Below are 18,887 nucleotides of genomic sequence, written 5' to 3' on the forward strand. Positions count from 1 at the left end.
TCTCTCTCTCTCTCTAATTGTGCAAGATTGTTCATGTTGATGTGTTGTATTTATATATGGATTAAGAGTAAGCTTAGAGAGAGAGAGAGAGAGAGAGAGAGGAGAGAGAGAGATTCTAACGGGAAGGCCAAGCTTCTGCGACTTCCACGATTCCATTACTTTAACCGTTATTGCCGTTTTAGGTTTTCATCAACTTAACTTTCAAGGTAATTTTCATTTGTGTACACCATTTTTTCATCTGCATACGTCTAATAACTATGAAGTTTGTATTGAGTAAATCAAATGAAAGCCGAGGAACCTAACTAAACATGAATATGTGGAAGAAAGAAAAGTTGCGTCGAAATTGCTTAACTAAGGTTTTTTTGTCCAAAGGCATACGTTGGAGATTAGTCGGTCAATTCAATGTGCTATTTTTGCAATAAGTTTGAACATTCCCGTAAATTGGACTAATTCAGATCATATTGATAAAACGTACATTTGTCGTAATATTTAGTCTAAGATAAATATATACAATTCAATGATTTGATTACAATACTTGCATGTATTTTAACTCATGATTATTTATGATTGCATTGAATATGCATGTTCACGTAAATACATTTGACGGTGAAATGATAATTACATTAAATATATTTAAGTATGTTATATCCAATCTCGCAATTCAAATCTTAAAGTAAAATGAGTGGGGAGGAGATCATGTAGGCAACCAAAGTCAAAGATTATTTTTAGGTAAGCTTGACGTTGATCTCCGAGTTAGAAGACATTTTGACTTAAGAAAGCAACATTGGCTCTATATGTTTGACACGTGTTTGGTCGACCCCTATGGGAGGAGCTCTGGTGAGTTCCCCAAATTGTCGTGTTTGGTTGACAATGATCAAATTAACTCCTTATCTCTTTGATTAATCATAATTTGGTTGGTAACAGTCCCACAGATTAGATATTAGAAGTTCGGGAGTTCTATCCTCAACATGTATGGATCCCAAGAATCTCCTAATTCAACTTAACAATTACATCATAATATGAAGATGCATAATAAATTTTTATTAATAAAAAGAATTAATGATCTTGCAAAAGAGTTGGTGAAGCCCAGAGGTGTGCAAGTTAAAAGTTAGTGTATAAACTTCTTACATTGGTTTTGATGTTACTGATCGCAAGGGCTTCGGTGAAGAAGGCTTTTTTTGCTATTAAGATTGTGAAAATACCATTGTGTAACAAAATGAGAGATCAATAGTTTACTGATATTATGGTTGTTTACATTGAGATATGTATTTACTTTTATTGATAATGAGCTTATTATGTGACATTTTCATGATATGAAACCTCATCGGCAACAATTGTAACTTTTTGTAGTGAATAGTGATTAAACTATGGACATTACTATAAAAGAATTTGATTGTTGTCATATTTTCTAACCTTGCACTCTTTTAAATTTGTCCATCCCTGAATAATTTCTGACTTCCCTAGTTATTAGGACCATATATTTCCTTTTTCCGTGCATGGAGGTAGCCAGGAGAAACCTCAAACTCAAAGTGATTCGTTATAGATGTTCATGCATAATTAGATGCTTTATCACGACTTATTAATATTTTAATTAATTATTGACCATTAATTTAACATTAGGGTTTTGTCCATAAGCTGGAGGAGGGCCAGCCACATTCGAGTCCTGAACTGTCGCATCACCAAAACCAATTTTCATCTCCTTTTTCGTGACCTAAACCATATTTAAATTAAAACATTAGACTAATAATTTGGTATTATCTTTTTCTAGGTATACTTTAAGAAGGTACGGTGTGGTTGATCAACAAACATTTATTGGATTTTGCAGGACGTCGACTGAAAGAGCATCAAATATTATTAGGAAGTTTTAATGGAATACTTCCGGTACTGTTTATTTTTAACAAAAAATCACATTTTTACATTTTCTTGGTACTATTCACTATACTGTTATTTGTCATTTTTCATTAAAACTAATTTTTTTTTAAAATTTTTCGTTAGTTTTCCTATCCTCATTATTATTTGACTTGTCGAATCAATTAGTTTCTAATTTATTTGCATAAATAAATTAAATAATTAAAGTACGTGGACTAATTAAGACGCATACGTTTAATTGGTGCATGTTGCATGATGGAGATGGAATGGAGAGCTGAGTAGGTGGGCTGACGATTGACTTTCTCATGCCATGCATCAGACTTCCTTCAATTATTAAATGGCGGTCATTGAATCTTTATTGGTTTGATGATTAGACACTCTCATAAGAGCATGTTCAGCTCATGTTCGAAAGTCGGGCAAATAGCCAATTATTACCCAAAACTCAAGAAAAATGCTCCAGCCCATGACCCAAGGACAGGGAATTAAGTGGGCCCAAGCCTGCCGGACAAACCAAGGCCATCAGGCAATTCGTGCCCACCCTCTTGTCTGAGTTTTATCTAATGTCATGATGACGTCAGACACGTTCTTCTTTTCATGTGTTACACAAGCGTGGGTGGCGCATCAAGAGACAAAAAAACAATGTCGAGACGATGGTGCATGTTGTGGAACACATAGCAGAAGCTGGTCATTGGATTTCCAATTGTCATATAATCCAACGATCCGTATTAATTTGGTTTTTTTTAAGGTTAAAATTTTCTTTACAGTAGGTTCGACCGCATGCTACAGATGAACGACATACGGATTAGAGCTGTAATATAAACAGGAACGCCTCCTCAAAATAACAGGGATGCTGGCTAGGACTGGTTCAATTGGTGTTCTAGCTGGGCCTTTGTAAGCGTAAGCTATTTAAGTAGGCTCGAGAAGGGCGTAACTTCGCTCAGCGAAATGGCCTTACTATTATATTAGTAAAGCGCTAGCGCCCAACCTATGGGCTTTGAGGGGATATGGGAAGGGAAGAAAACACAAAGATGGTTACTCATTTTAGGAACATGGCTTGTTCATTCACTTGCTCATGAACTCACAGCTTCGCCAAAAGCGACAACGTCAAAAGTGGAAATTCATTTTGATCAACTAGGTTTATTTCCTGGTTGCCTTACTCATTTAGGGCTCAGTCTGACTTTTGCATCATGAAATTGCGTAGAGTCATATGCGAATCTCCAACTAGTTCGAATTCAAACATGACCACTAGATTGGACTAGAGACTTCCTCTTGCTGAGCCTTTCAAACTAGGCGGGTCTGGTTAAAGGAGGCAGAGCTTAAGGCTTAAGCTGCATGAATAAGGAACGAATCCTCCAGCCAATAAGAGAGTCTTTTTCGAGGGTTGCGAGACCCCCTCGACCTTGCCAAAAGAAAACATTTTCTCGAGACAGAGATATGACCTCGCTACCAGAGTTTTAACTCCAGTTTAGTTTGGACTAAACTTATGAAGCAACTTAAATCGTTTCAAGGGTGCGGTTTGGAACCCAGTAACTTTACATCTAGCGAGAGTCGCATATGAACAGCATCCATAATTGTATACAGTAAAAAAGTTATTCTTCGAAGTTGTGCTAATGGTTGGTGGTAGTGGTGTATGGTAAGAGGACTAACAATAAGGGGGGAGCGCAACGACGAAAGCACGGTCACCGGTGGCCCTCATCCTTCTCGACACTATCGAACCGCATCCGTCAGCTTTTCTATCTCCACAGTGCTGACCTGCGCTTTCCCACCTACTTCACCGACGAGTCGGAGACTTAGCCTGATATTGCCAACCACTTCAACCCGGAAGAGATGCTTCACTGCGGAAGGGGTATTACAGTAATTAAGTTGAACACAAACCGCCAAACAACTCGTCGTAACGAACACCAGAGCATCAACAAACCCGCTCACGCCACGCGTCCACTTTTTACCGCCAAATTCAAGAACCAACCGTCTCTAAATTTACATCGAATGCCACTTTCACTCTCACTCGCACTCTGCAACTGCAGTCCAACGAAATCCCACTCCAAGAAACCAAACTTCCTCCTTTTGATTCTTGAAGCTCCTCCACACAACCACCCATCAATGGCGGAGCCGCTTCTCGTTTTCATCATCCTCCTCTCACTCCTCTCTTTCTCATCCGCCCTCCCCGCCCAGGCCGTCCAAGATGCCGCCGAAATCCTCTCTGATTCTGGCTACGTCTCCATGGCGATGACTCTTGAGCTCGTCTCCGAGTCCCTCATCCCTCAGTCCCCCTCGCTTACCATCTTCGCTCCGCCGGACTCTGCCTTCACCAAATCAGGTCAACCTGCCCTCTCTCTGTTCCAGTACCACTTCTGCCTTCTTCCCCTGCCCCTCCAAACCCTCAAATCCCTCCCCCCCGGCACCAAGATCCCGACTTTACTCTCCGGCCACTCTCTCTCCGTCACCACTCCCCCCTCCGGCGTTCCAATTTCGCTCAACAACGTCAAGATCACTTCCGGGTCGCCTATCTACGACGACGGGTTCCTCATCATTTTCGGAATCGAGAACTTCTTCGACCTCAATTTTCATCTCCCGACGCCGACTCGGATCCCCATTCCAGATCCGGTTTGTGGGTCTTCATCCCCAGCGCCCTCCGCCAACGGCACAGCCACAGCTGGGTTTCCCGGAGCTTCCTGGTTCGAAGAAGCGAGTGAGATGCTGAGGTCCCATGGCTACAATGTCATGGCGTCGTTCGTCGATCTGCAACTTCTTGGCTTCAAGAACGCGAATCCGATGACCGTGTTCGCTCCTCTCGACCAAGCGATGGACAACCCACTGCAAGAATCCTCGATCTTTCTCCGACACGTCGTTCCGTGCCGGCTGATGTGGAGCGATTTGGCGGGTTTCAATGACGGCGTTGTGCTTCCAACGTATATGCAGGGTTTCACCATCACAATCTCGAGGAACGGCGACGTTTTGCTGCTGAATGGAGTTCCGGTCTTCTCCGCCAACATGTATTACGGCGACACCTTCGTCGTTCACGGCCTCCGCGAGACTCTTGCGATGCCGGAGACGCCGGAAGATGCCGATGAGTCTTCGCCGGGAAGTGGAAGAACCGACGATGAGGTGCCTTTTGATAATACTGAATTTTGAGAGTCTGCTAAATGTTGTCAAATTCTTGCAAACAAGTTCAATTTTTTACTGAAGAATTTTTCGGGTCGTTAGCTTTTTCTTGTAATTAGATGGAAAGTTGGTGACTTTTCTTGTAATTTTCACTGGTTCATTTTGTACCTGATGCCATTCAAAGGGGTCAAACCTAGCAAATGTAAAGATATCAGTTCAGTGAAAATTTCTAAAGTCTCCAGATTTTTATATGATTTATTTTGTGAGCAAATTTGAGGAAGTTCAGCAGATTAGTAAAATGCTCATGCCTCGTTTTAATAATTTCGATCGAAAGTGTGATCTTTTCGTTCAGTCATTCGATGAATGATCTTTTCCAAAACCGAGCTCTGCATTACCTCCGATTTTGTCGACGGTTTTACTCTAGCTGTAAATTTTCAAAACTGAGATGATGAAGGCATACTCGGAGCAAAAGGCAAGACAGCGATGATCAACAATATCTAAATTGCTTTTACCATACACAAGAAACCAGATACAGGACTAGAATTGCTATGAGCTCCTAGGGCCCCCACAACTCGCAGTGGAACTTCGCTCCACTCGGTTTTTCTTTTTGATATTTCACTCGGAAAAATAATGACGATAACAAACCCTAATTCTACAACCGATTTCTACTCTTTGAGACAATACATTGCTGCTGCTATTATTGCTGCTAGACTTCATTTGATGTGTCTGATGACAATACATTGCTGCTGCTATTATTGGTATTATTGCTGGAACTGCTCCTTTGGCTCCTGCCTTTTATTGGTAAGGATAGTTTCACAAACTCTTCCTCCGTTCTGGGGCGGTTCGCATAAAGTATCCAGAGAACAAGGCACAGCAAGACTCCAACTGAAATCAGGGCCAATCCTGCATTCACAATTTTCAGGTAATGGTCCAGTGGAGGACAGTAACTTGATGTGATTGTTCGAAATGTGTCTCGAACAAAATTACAATCCTGGAGGTTCAGTAAAGGCGGGGTGTAGTGCTGAAGCGCATAGCACTCGTTAACAGCTGCAACAAGCTGATTGTAGATGTCCGGGTTCACCCTTCCGACAGTTGTGCACATACCGGATGCTGAGACTTCACATATATACTTCTGCCAAACCTGAAGAATTCACACAACCAATTGTTTCTCTAATCCATTAATTCCACAAATCAAGCAGCTTCCAGTAGAATATACAAAGACACCAAATTAATAGTCAAAGTCGACAATTCTTACCAAAGAAGCATTTGAAATAGACACCTCTTGATCCCCACACCGTCGGTCTCTCAGCTGAGAATCGTACGGGTAACAGAGAGGTGGCATCAGAGGCCCCGACTGATTGTAATAGTATGGGTATGGACTCGCAGGGGAAGGATACGTATTGGCATAGGTATAGATGAACTGGTTGACAACATTTACAATGTCAATGATAGTCTGCTTACTCTGACTAAGGGTCTTGTTCGTGGTTCTCTGGTCAACACATGGAAGGATGTTGCTAAGCGCTGTTTCAGCGTGAGGATGTTCTACCCATTCTTCCATGGCTACACAGGTGTCAGATACAGCACTGAAACACAATCGCCATAGAAATGTGTTGAGTTACGGATTCACTAGACAAGCAAATAAATACCTAAACAGAAACATTTCCATCAAAGATTACATGTTCTTACTTGTTGAGGATCACAAAAACTCCGGAAAGAATGAATGTAATTGCCACAAGTAGCCATCCACTAACAATAAATCTGCAACAACATCACGGCTTTGTCAGACAGAAACATGAAAACACTCCAGAATGTGAAGAGTTGTAGAATTAGTACAAGCGCAGCAAAACGGCCAAGTAAAAGGGCAACTTACATGTGGATCGCATGTTGGTGCCTAAGGAGGGACAGAACTGCACAAGATACATCAATCAGTTGAAATTGAAAGTAGGCAAAAATATCAATAAACAAGAGGAACAAATAATAGATTTCATTCATCAGGTTGTTTAGGTTGTTACGTACAAAGACCAATCACAGCTAAGAGAAGCATCACTGCTGCTACGGTGATTAAAGATGAACGACTGCAGCAATCAACTCAAAATTAGTCCATTAAGAACATGGGGAGTCAGTATAACCCGTTAATTAAATTGTAGAACCGAAGTTTATGGACACATACACAATATTGAAGACTCTTTTTACTTTAACAGAATTTTCACTTGTCTTCTCCGTTAGTGTGTCCGCTGCAGTGTTCAGATCCACATTCAGCTTGTCAATATCATCCATGACATCAGAAGGTAAGAAAACCTGGGCCACGTTAATAGCCTTCGCAAGGGTCAGATACCCTGTGACATTTCTCAGGGTCTGCACAGTGTAGTCTGACTGGTTAACAACATAATTTAGAGTATGCATCACTTCGTCATGAAATTCATCTTGCCCAACAGAAAGAAGAATACATCCAGTCCTGTGTGATACAGTTTATCGTGTTAGAGCTGGGGCATAAGAGGCATAGACGGCCAATACTATCAGGTGCTGCCTAACCATAGTATGAAAACTTTCTAGACTACATAAAAATGCTCATTACACAATCTTAAGCCAAAAATACGAAGTTCAGATCATTACGCTGAAGCACATGTGAAGATCAGTAGCATAATCAAGCATATCCTCTGCAAGCGGTGTGATCCTTCAGCTTTAATGTTTATCTTCCATCCACAGCAATGATGAACCACCAGTATCATGCCAAAAGCAACAAACCACAGGACGGCAATAATGAAACCAACAGCACCCGTAAATCCAACAGACTGCAGAAACATAGCGATCACATTACTACGGAAATGATGGTAAACTTATATGCACAAGTAACAATATAATCCTTCAAAATTACTATTCACAAAGCTGTGGTTTATCCTTGTAAGTAACCACAACTTAAAACAACGGAACGAGAAGGGGCATCAAGAGATGGATCTCACTATTTCATTATCAATTAAAACCTTCACATTGTAACAAGCATCACTTTTTTCGGGATTATTTCACACCACCCTCAAGTGGTGTAATGCTCACCCCTCCCATTTATCACAGTTAGACGAGTTTAATTTCAAGATCTGTGCAGTGTATAAACACAAATCTCAAAATATAAACTCAACCAACGGTGATGAATAGGGTGGTAAACATTACCCGTTGGTTGAATAGGGTGGTAAACATTACCATCACTTGAGGGCGATGACTAAATTTATCCTTTTTTTTCTTCCCTAAAATAGCATATCAATAAGGTAAAAGAAAGAACAAAAAATTCGTGACACAACAACCAAATTCTGCATCTTTAAACCAATACTGGAGGTCCACCAAAACAATGCAACAAGGAATCAAGACTTACAGCCCAGTAATGCCGATCCACAATGTCCCAACCTCCCCGATAATGCTTAAACCTTCTGAGAATATCCGGCCTGTTGGTCCTTTTCGCCGCCAAAACAAGCGTACCTTGCGGTGCATCGCTTGAAGGCCCTGGAGATTGAGCAGTGTCCGAGATCCCATTTTTCCACGACCCCAGATTTTCATCCACTGCAAATACAACAGGCCAAAAAAATTACAAAGTTGGAAAGTTGCAAGATTTTCAGCAGCTGAGATTCAACCATTTAGACTTTAAAAAAGACTCAAAATTTTTTATTCAAACGATATTCTAATCTAATCTACACAAACTACAGAGGGGGAATTCGAGCCTGGGTCTGAAAAATAAAAGCACTCAGAACTTTAGCAAACAGAAAAACCAAAGGAAAATAAGCATTTGAGTTCAAGCTACTCCAAGGCTATTGGTTTATCAAAGAAAAAGCATCTGCCCTGTTTGCTTGCTGATCAAAAGTTAAAGCAATTGCGGCAGAAGGTTATGTATTTTCACATTTGTCTCGAAACCAAAACCAACAATGGCTCCAGAAAATCCAACTTTCCATTTCTTCTACGACTAAATCCTCCTCCGCAACCGGAAAAGCACACGAGATCCGATCCGTTTCAAAAACCGAATCCAGAAACGTACCTAGACTAAACTTGAGAAGGTCTCTGTGGGGTCCGAGTCCATTCCGAGTCAGACCCGACACGCAGCTAGTACAACCCAGAAAGAATAAGAAGAAGAAGAAGGAGAAGGGGAGAGAGGCGGGGGAGGAAACCGGCAAGCGCTCCATTGGCAGAGTCTTTTGACACTCAGTTCACCAAAAATCTCAGACAGAAATCCGGATACGAATCGAACCCATTTCCAAGATTTGGTTTTGGAAGAAAACCCAAATCTTGAAAAAGTGTAATTAACTAACAGTGTGTCAGTGTTGTAACATGATTACATTTCTTGGTGGCGAGGGAGATTTATAAGAACCAACGTCACATGGGGAGGTGGGGCAAGTGAAGGCCGATGATTATAGAAGAGAAAAAACCGATAAAGGCGGGTGTGACTGCATTAAGCAAGCAAACCCAACAGTCATGAACCCGTACCTCTCTGCTTTCCTACATATTTATTAATTTATTTATGCCCTTTTTCTAATTTTGTCCTTTCTGCTTCTTTTTTCATGTTTTTTTTTCTTTATTTTATTCTGTTTACTTTTATGGCATGTATTTGAAACACTAACATTAAGTCAGCATAGTAATTTATGAGTAGTCTTTTTTTTCTTTTTTTTTTATAAATCGAAAATATTCACAAAAACATTTCAGTTTGTCCTAATAGCTATAATACGGTTTGCTTCAAAAAATAATAATAATAATAACTATAATACGGTTTGCTTCAAAAAATAAATAATAAATAATAACTATAGTACGGTTTGCTTCAAAAAATAAATAATAAATAATAACTATAATACGGTTTGCTTCAAAAAAAAAAAATAATAATAACTATAGTACGGTTTACCAGTATCAGAAATCGAACCTCAAATGTATCGTGTGAAATACAGACTTAAACTTTGTCCCAACTACTAGGCAATTTTGCGGTGGTTAGAGGGTGATTGTTTTATTGAAATTATAACATTTGTATTTGTTATTTAGTAAACCAATACATGGAAAACGTATGGGAAGGTCCTCTAAAAATTGCCCAGATGCCTAGTCCAGGTGTCCAGTACAGGAACCAAGAGAACTTATCAAATGTTATGAAATATCTGCTCAACAGATTTCAACACGCTAGGAAACACGCGTTTAAGTTTTTCTTGGTATTTGTTGATGGGCTTGCTCAACATTCGTCGACATACCTTCTCATAAGTTATGACCAGGACTTTTTTTTGTATACATTTGTTAGATTAGAAATTCGACGGAGTTCGAATTCAAGTCGTGATGTAAAGACAAAACTGCTCTCCATCACTATAATAAAATGTCACTTACATTATAAGCATAAATTAACAAGTGAGCGATTTTGTTATGTGTGACTACATGCCTATCAAGTATTTGATGAAGATCACTTAAAAAATTGAAAGAAAAAAATTAGACGGCGTTCTTATGCAAGTTCTTGTCTTACATTTGTAGGGGCTGCTCAGAAATATTTTCATTTTTATTTAAACCAAGTTGCCATTGTAAACGAAATAAATGCGTACATTCTTCTCCAGGTTCTTCCATTCATGTGGGGGTACTGATATAAAAGGCAATCCCTAATTAATTAGTTATAATAATAAGTACTTTTGAATATAATAGTAATAATAATATAATGTTATCTAAAAGAAATTTTTTAGTGTTTTGAGTTACGGATACATCAAATATCATAATACAATTAGTTAGAATTTTTTTTTTTCAATTAATTGTATTATTACCGAAATTGTGTGTCCATACACTGAAAAGTCTCTCGCTACCAAGCATGAGGAAAGTGGAACTCTCTCATTCAATCGGAGGATGAGAACAAAACGAAAGTATCTTTGGAGTGACAGAACCAGCATATTTTGACAATGAGGTATCTTTTGATTTGCTCTCTTAACTTATATGCAGCTGCCAATTTTCTTTTTGAATTTTAATTTTAACCGATTACCCTCTTAAACTTTTTAAATTAGCCAATTTTTCCCTTGAGCTTTTATTTTAGCCGATTACTTTCTTGAACTTTTATAAATAGCTAATTCCCCTCTTGGCATTAGATTTTAAAAACTTTCTTTCAATTTTTCATCATTTTTGCCCTCATATAGTTGTCATACGTTGTTTCCGTGATCAAGATAGATGAAAAATTGGATGTAAACTTTTAAAATCTAAAACATGAGGGAAATTGGCTATTTATAAAAGTTCAGGAAATTAATCGGCTAAAATTAAAGTTCAAGAGGAAAATTAGCTAATTATAAAAGTTTAAGGGAGTAATTGGCTAAAATTAAAGTTCAAAGGAAAAAATGACAGTTTTATACAAATTAAGGGGCAAATCGACAAATATGCCTTTGACAATTGACAATGTTGCTTTCCATGATTATCCCTCAATTATCATTTGCTAACCCTTTTTTTTTTCTTTTTTTTTTTTTTTGATCATATAACGTCATAGTCTTGCGTTATATTTATCGGTAGAGACTAGAGAGGGATGGATGATATCAGTCAAAGATTACAACAACTTTTCTAATATGCTAATTCATGGCATATAAAAAACGCATCCTCTCAACGCCGAAGATTTTGTACGTAAAATGAATATTGCCATTTTTTTTTGGGTAGGAGGGATTTATTATTTTGTAAAAAAACTTGAGATAAATCATGCAATAAATTTTTTAGAAAAAAAAAATCATACAATAATTAACTATTACTATAACTCCAATTCGTCAAAATACAACTTAAAACGTCTCAATGGGGCATGAAATATGAGTAACGTGAACAACTTTTAAGAACAGTGTGTTTGCTTGTGGATTAGGAGGACTAAGCTAAAGCATAGGGGACGGAATTAGGCAGCCCCAAACAACATCATTGCTAATGGGGATTTTTAATATAAAAAAAAAAATGTATAATGGGTTAAACGCTTTCTTAAATTTATAAATAAATTAGACCATTAAAATAACATTGTGCATCTTTAATCTTTGCATGACGTCCTCCTTGTTGTTCTATCTTGAACACTCACATTTGTTTTCAGTTACTCGATGAGCAAGGAGATAAGTGCGTTTTTGTTTGCCACTTTAAGGAGCAATAATGTTCATTATTTTGCTCAATATATGAGATTAAATTTTGAGATTTGATATCAAAATTTAAAGGTGTGATTGACCTTGCATTCAGAAACGATGACCTAGTTCAACTTCTAACTAACTTTTAATCTAGTAATATTATTTCAATATTAAAAATTGTCTAAAGTTCGAATCTTCTATCCCTACCGATTAAAAAAGAATCAAAGCAAAACGAAGATTTGTTATTCTTTGTAGTTGGTTTAGGATAATGTAGGTTAACTTAACTTGGCTTAACCGTTTTACATGGAGTTGTTTGAGGTCTAAATCAAAGGGAGGGGGATGGGGACATTGCTAACTAACACATGCCGATGCATGTCTAAATTACTTAATCATTCAACTTCATACAGTTTTAGTCTCATCATAGTCCCAATCATGTTAATTATTTCTCAAGGCAATCGGCTTATGACCCTAATAAAAGACAAATGAAGCACTCTTTCATATATAAATGTCTCATGTATAAACGTGCACTCTTTCATATATAAATGTCTCATGTATAAACGTACTCCAATGTCGTGTATGAGAAAAATGGCATAACTGGTACGTAACGCCGGGGTCAAATTCTATCTTCAATTCTGGAAAGTGACTATATATATCACTCTCCCACTCACACTCACACCATGCATATTATTCTTACAAAAAATAGTCATTCAAATAAGAGAATATATAAGTATTCAAATACATCAAACAAATTAATGATATAAGTACCTGTTAAAGTTGTGTCTTATCAACGCCAATCAATTCCTCATCTAGTGCTTCCTAAGCACTAGATGGCAAGCTGGTCAATGACAGATTTAAGACACAAGGTTCCACGAATATAAAGAGCAGACCTATTCAGACGTCAACTCTGAACGACGTGGTAGCTAGACGAGAGAACAGAGACCTACAAAGAGACGTAATGACTAACAGGTATGACGTTGGGTTATAAATTCTCACGAAATAACATATTTATAATGAATTGTCAATTTTCTTGAATTATTAGCTCGAGATGCTAACATTATACCCCTTTCATATATATATATATATGACAAGGGGGACCAGGGGAAGTTGAAAAGGTGTGCATGCATGTGATCACTGATTGGATGCCTTTAGGTCAAGCTCCAAGGTGGAGAGGGAATAGGATCCTCTCATGAGCAAATGCTCGTGATCCTCATGATCAACCAACACGGGCCGTTAGATCGGTTACAATTATTATAACTTTTAGAATGACCCCTTGTTTGTAGCTGTTGAATCAAAATTCAACGGTCCGTGTTGGTTGGTCATAAGGATCCCGAGCATTTGCTCAGGAGAGGATCCTATTCTGTGGAGGTGGTTCTTTATAATTTGTCTTTAGATCTAAGCCAAGTGACACCTAACATTTCTTATGTTTTTTATACACTTGCGACACGAAATATGTGTAGACTTCTAATGTTATCGTATCTGCCGTTTGATTATGGGCACTATTGTCCATTGGTGTAATAGTAGCATTGGACAATGCTAGGGCCAGTCGAGTGTGAATCATTTGTAAATGTTGATGTATGACATTCACACTGTAAAATACAAAAATAAATTTAGTCGTTGATAAATGTGAGTCTCGTATAGCATAATGTGCATCTTGGTGTTTGTGGGATGGAAAGGACAACTCCGACAATGTGAACCTATCAATGGTTTTATGTGGTCAGCTATTGGCTTTAGTTTTGTTAGTGGAAGGCTTGAATGGATTTTCTTACATTGTTGGCCATTTACTTTCTGGTGAAATGATAATTCCACACTTTTTCTTCCCTACATTTTTACGTAATTTTGCTGGTCGTTTTTGTTTTATTTATTCAATGATCTTAAATAAAGAAGAGCGTACGAGAGAAGGAAAAAAATGTGTAATTATTATTTCTTTTAACCATCTGCCTAGCAAATTAGCAATCAAACCACTCTACTCCACTATCATAATTCATACCAAAAAGTAATAATGGCTCACTAATGATTAACGAGAATTTTTTAATAACTAACTAAGCACACACTAATAGTAATACTCCATACTCCATTGGATCAGGACAAAGATTCTCTCCTTTTTTTTTTCTCTTTTTTTCTTTCCATCTGTTTGAGCGTTCAGGATTTCAAGAAAGGATCCTCGTCATATCCTTTTGTAAGGATTATGGAGATCCTCCAATCACATTCGTTTATCATACATCGTGTGGTCAGTTTTTATTAGGTACTGTTTATATTTATTTTTAAATAAAAAAATTTATAATGATTTCTGACCGCACGATATTGATGAACAGATGTGATTGGAGGATCTGACGAAGATCCTCCTGACCGGATTTCATGTAGAGAGAGAGAAGAAAAAAGTAGAGAGAGAAAGAAGAAAAAAAAACTATGAGTGGAGATGAGGCAATCTCATCCATTGGAGGAATAGGATTCTCTCTCCGTCTCATTTCTCTCATTTTTCCTCATTTTCTATTTAAACGGTTACGATTAAATCATATCAAAACATCTTATATTGATTTTTTATAACAAGAAAGACAAAAAAGGAAGTGTGGTAGTAGGAAAGGAGGGGAGAGAAGAGGATTAAGAGAAGGAGAAAATCTTACTACCAACAAAAAGAAAAACGGAGAAAGTAAAATGAGATGCCTACGAATCTATCAATCAATACCTGCTTTACCCCAAGAAAATTTCGACATTCGGCCTAATCACAATATTTAGGGTTAATGGCCTACTAATTACTCACGGATCAAGGACCATTTTGCATTGCAACTCAACAAAAAAAAAAAATGGGCCTGCATATTATGAGATCAAATAAGTTGAGCTTAGATGTTGGTAAGTTGGGCCTAAGCTTGAGATCAAATGAGCAGAGGAATCAAACCCAAAAACTCAAAAAAGGAAAGAAGAGCACAACAGATTAGCTATTAGCTATGATTTCACCAAGCATTCAGAAAGTCAGCTATCACCTCACTTGCGCAGAGAATTGGCAATCATTCAGGAGGCATGAACCCGGGCAGTTCAAGTCGAAAATTCACGTACGATATACATTGTTAAATTTAACGGTTCAATGTGTGCCAAAGAATTCAAGAGATTGACGGGTAGATTAGAGGAAGATAATCTTGAGCAAATATGTCGCATACCAGATGATCGGCCCATACGCTTGATAGATATGAATCTTTCCTTGTTCATTGTGTCCCCTGCCATTTGAGGATTGAGGTTCAACACATGTTTCTGGTTATGCTATTGCTACATCAGAGGATTTGATACCAATGAGAACCTATGCAGATCAAACCTTGGTGAGAAACAAATGCCAAGGCTGTAACAAAAACATTTGGAACAGATCAACACAACAATTACTTAAGATGTGTCTGGTTCGAGGTGTGACCCCGTTGAGTTTTTATCTTTTCACGTCTACAACTCCGTTCATCCATGCTGATGAACTGAATGGGGAAATACTGTACAAGTTTCAAAGGAAAATTAAACAATATGGGGTCTGATATCGAAAGATTATTTACAACCTCAAATATAATCTCAACAAGAACGAAGTAATTAAACATGGTGTCAACTACAATTAAAAATCTGAACAATAATGTGAGAGAATTCCATGAATGTTGAGTTTATATCAAAACAATATGACAACCAGTCATCAAACATAAACTGGCAGTCATTCATCCAAACTTCCCAATATTTCTTGCTCAATTGGATCAAAGAAAATATCAAAACGTCACAGTATAAACTAACCAACCCCAATCGAACTTCCTCATTTCGACAGGAAACCAAAGACTATATAAATTACTCCTACCGGTAACAAGTTAGAAACCCATCTCCAACTACCACCAAATTCGCCTTTCCGGCTACTTATTCTTCACCGTGATTCCGAGCTCCCCTGCAACAATCACAGTGGTGGCCATGTCAAGGAACATTCCATGCTCCACAACTCCAGGAAGCTGCAAAATCGCATCGCTAGCCGCCTTCAGATCCCCCATATCTTTCTGGAAATACAAATCCACGATGTAATTCCCATTGTCCGTCACGAAAGGCTTGCCATTTTCGACGAAAGTCCTTAGCTTTCCGACGCAGCCCGCGTACTCGAACAAATCCTGGAGCTTTTTGGCCGTGAATTTCCAGCAGAACGGCACAACCTCCACCGGCATCGCCAGCCCGCTGCCTCCCACATGCTTCACGAGCTTCGACTCGTCGACGATGCAGACGAATTTCTTACAGGCACCCTCCACCATCTTCTCCCTCAAGAGGGACCCACCTCGGCCCTTGACCAGATTGAGTTGGGGATCGACCTCGTCGGCGCCGTCGATCGCGAGATCAAGAACAGGGTGGGAATCGAGGTCCGACAGCGGAATTCCAAGAGACAAGGCTTGTTCGTGGGTCTTTTTCGACGTGGGTATTCCTACAATGTTCTGAAGCTTCCCCTGTTTCAAAAGCTCGCCGATTCGGTCGACGGCGTGCTTGGCGGTGGAGCCGGTGCCGAGGCCGAGGACCATTCCGGACTCAACATACTCGACGGCCTTGTAGGCGGCGATTTTCTTCAACTCGTCCTGGGTTACAATCACAGACGGAGGAGGAGGAGAGAGGGGGGAGGAGGAGGTCGGCAGAGCCAACAAAATCCCAGCTTCCATAGCCGGATTGTGAAGAACCCAAAAATAAAATGGGGTCAATAAAGAGAAACTATTATTGGGTTATCCTAAAATATAGATAAAATCAAAACCCAGAATTTGGATTGAAAATGAATCAAAAATGTTAAACTTTGTGATATTCAAGCATTTGGGCGGACCAAAAAATGGCAGCAGAGTTAGGGCTTTTGTATCCAGGGATGTGTGGCAGTCAGCATTTGGGAGGGAGGGAGGGAGGGAGAGAGAGAGAGAGACAGGAGGAGATAGGGTTTGTGAGGAGGCGGGTTGGGGGAAGGAGTTATATTTATAGGGGAAGATGAAGGTGGTGGGAACTGGGAAATAGGAGGGTGGATTTAAAAATTTGCATTGAAAATATATATTTGCATTGAAAATTGAAGTTGGAGGAGATTGGGGCGTATTAATTCTCGATATTTGATTTATAAAATATGATTGAAATATATTGTCTTTTTAGTTTATTTGAAAAAATTTCATGATTTTTTGTGATTTTTTGTTATTGTATGGTATGGCATGATAGAACTGTATCCTGTGGGGCTCCTCTTTCAAGTACTATTTTATTTTCTTTTTCTTACATTGAAACAGGTTGTGTATGTTTAGATATTGAAATAGGTTTTTGAGTTAGACTTTAATTGTTGGTTCATATTTTGTTAATGAGAAAAAAAGGCAAAAGAAGTTGCATTTGGTTGAAATTAAGCCAAAAGGGCAAAAGAAGTTGCATTTGGTTGGAGTTAAGCCAAATGCAATTTAGTTGAAGGGGGTATTTGGTGTATCCGTTGGATTGTTTAGATGCTCAATAATTAACAACTTTCGCGATATTTGACGTTTCGGATGCAATGATAACTATTGACTAATTTCGTTTTAGGTATTCATTTTCATTAGAAAAATGAAGAAAATAGAATTTTGAGTATTTAGGCTGTCCCTCAATACCACATGAGGAACAAATAAAAAGAAAAATGACTAAAATTTGAAACCTCCCTCTGCTCCCGTTACCCTTATATTTCTATTTTCAAAAGAAAAGTAAGCGGAATTTTGCACGGCTCTAAAATACATAAAGACTGAAAAACTTTCTTCATACTTTGGTTATTTAAAAGCATTTTTAGTCAATGAACATGTTTTGAAAAAAAGAAAAAGACGGTTAACATCATCCATTCAAAATGGTGTTGTTTATTCGTCGAGAAATAAGAAATTCGGGTAAAGACATCCATTTAGTTATGCCCTTTGAGTTGACTGGAGTGAGTGTTTTGATTAAAAGAAAATTAATGAAAAGGGTTTGAAAATTTTGGTTTTTAATGATAAGGACGAAATAAATAGTAAAGTGAATAGTACCATAATTGACTTTTTAATGTAAAAATGTGGTTTTTTCAGTAAAGTGAACAGTACCGAAAGCTTTGCATTAAAGTTCCCTTGTATTAATTTGAGCATATAGTAAATCAAAGGAAAACTAATGAAAATGGCTTGAAAACTTTGAGTTTTAATGATAAAGATAAAATAAAAGGTAAATTGAATAATACCAGGATTGACTTTTTAGTGTAAAAATTTGATTTTCGTTAAAGTAAACAGTACCGTGGGGTTTTCATTAAAACTCTTATAAATCAATTGCTAGGAATAGAATTCCATACGAATCAGATTAACCACTTTTTATGCATTATTATTATTCTTTTATATTTTTTTATTTTTTAGAAAAAGCATGGTCCATGTTGATTTGCTATGCTTCCTCTTATTTACATAAGAGAATCATTTCCGGATCCACTTTGTGATTCTAACATCCTAGTCGTTTATTATACATCGTATAATCAGTTTTCGTTAAATATTATTTGTGTTTAATTTTAAATAAAAAAATCAAATAATTTTTAACCGCACAATACACGATACATGACCACAAAATAGATCTGCATAGGATCCAATTCCCTTATTTACAATTCTCCGCAGACTCCCCATCACTCATATTCCCTTCCTCTCTTTCAACTGGGGCCTATCTCCGCGTACTCCCCATGGTGATTTGCTTACAAAACATTTAAAGTACTTTTCACAAAAAGTACCAGTTATCTATTTATTGTATAAAATATTTTTAATTATTTTAAAAGCACTTTAATCAATATGTGTTCTAAACAAATTTATTTATTATTAGCATTTCTTAATTATGTGGAAACATTTTTTTTTTATTTTTGATGGCCACAACTTACGTGATTAGTAA

General features: G+C 37.9%; 3 protein-coding genes across 3 annotated transcripts; 1 reads left to right on the top strand and 2 right to left on the bottom strand.

Moving 5' to 3' along the window:
- The first annotated feature begins 3,969 nt into the window (after positions 1 to 3,969).
- On the top strand, positions 3,970 to 5,001 carry LOC137736377 (putative fasciclin-like arabinogalactan protein 20). Its single transcript, XM_068475655.1, has one exon. It carries the CDS (start codon positions 3,970 to 3,972, stop codon positions 4,999 to 5,001), a length of 1,032 nt encoding a protein of 343 aa, XP_068331756.1.
- A 454-nt stretch (positions 5,002 to 5,455) lies between these two features.
- On the bottom strand, positions 5,456 to 9,423 carry LOC137737346 (uncharacterized). The gene is made up of 9 exons (XM_068476794.1): positions 8,990 to 9,423; positions 8,336 to 8,520; positions 7,585 to 7,763; positions 7,142 to 7,426; positions 6,988 to 7,046; positions 6,842 to 6,878; positions 6,658 to 6,729; positions 6,227 to 6,554; positions 5,456 to 6,112 (listed from the first exon to the last, which is right to left on the bottom strand). The coding sequence occupies exons 1-9, from the start codon at positions 9,132 to 9,134 to the stop codon at positions 5,678 to 5,680; spliced, it is 1,725 nt and encodes a 574-aa protein (XP_068332895.1). The 5' UTR covers positions 9,135 to 9,423; the 3' UTR covers positions 5,456 to 5,677.
- A 6,224-nt stretch (positions 9,424 to 15,647) lies between these two features.
- LOC137736943 (probable ribose-5-phosphate isomerase 2) lies at positions 15,648 to 16,927 on the bottom strand. The gene has a single exon (XM_068476269.1). It carries the CDS (start codon positions 16,679 to 16,681, stop codon positions 15,902 to 15,904), a length of 780 nt encoding a protein of 259 aa, XP_068332370.1. The 5' UTR covers positions 16,682 to 16,927; the 3' UTR covers positions 15,648 to 15,901.
- Positions 16,928 to 18,887: the final 1,960 nt, after the last annotated feature.

This window comes from Pyrus communis, chromosome 6 (genome assembly GCF_963583255.1).
Source record: "Pyrus communis chromosome 6, drPyrComm1.1, whole genome shotgun sequence".
Taxonomy (NCBI): domain Eukaryota; kingdom Viridiplantae; phylum Streptophyta; class Magnoliopsida; order Rosales; family Rosaceae; genus Pyrus; species Pyrus communis.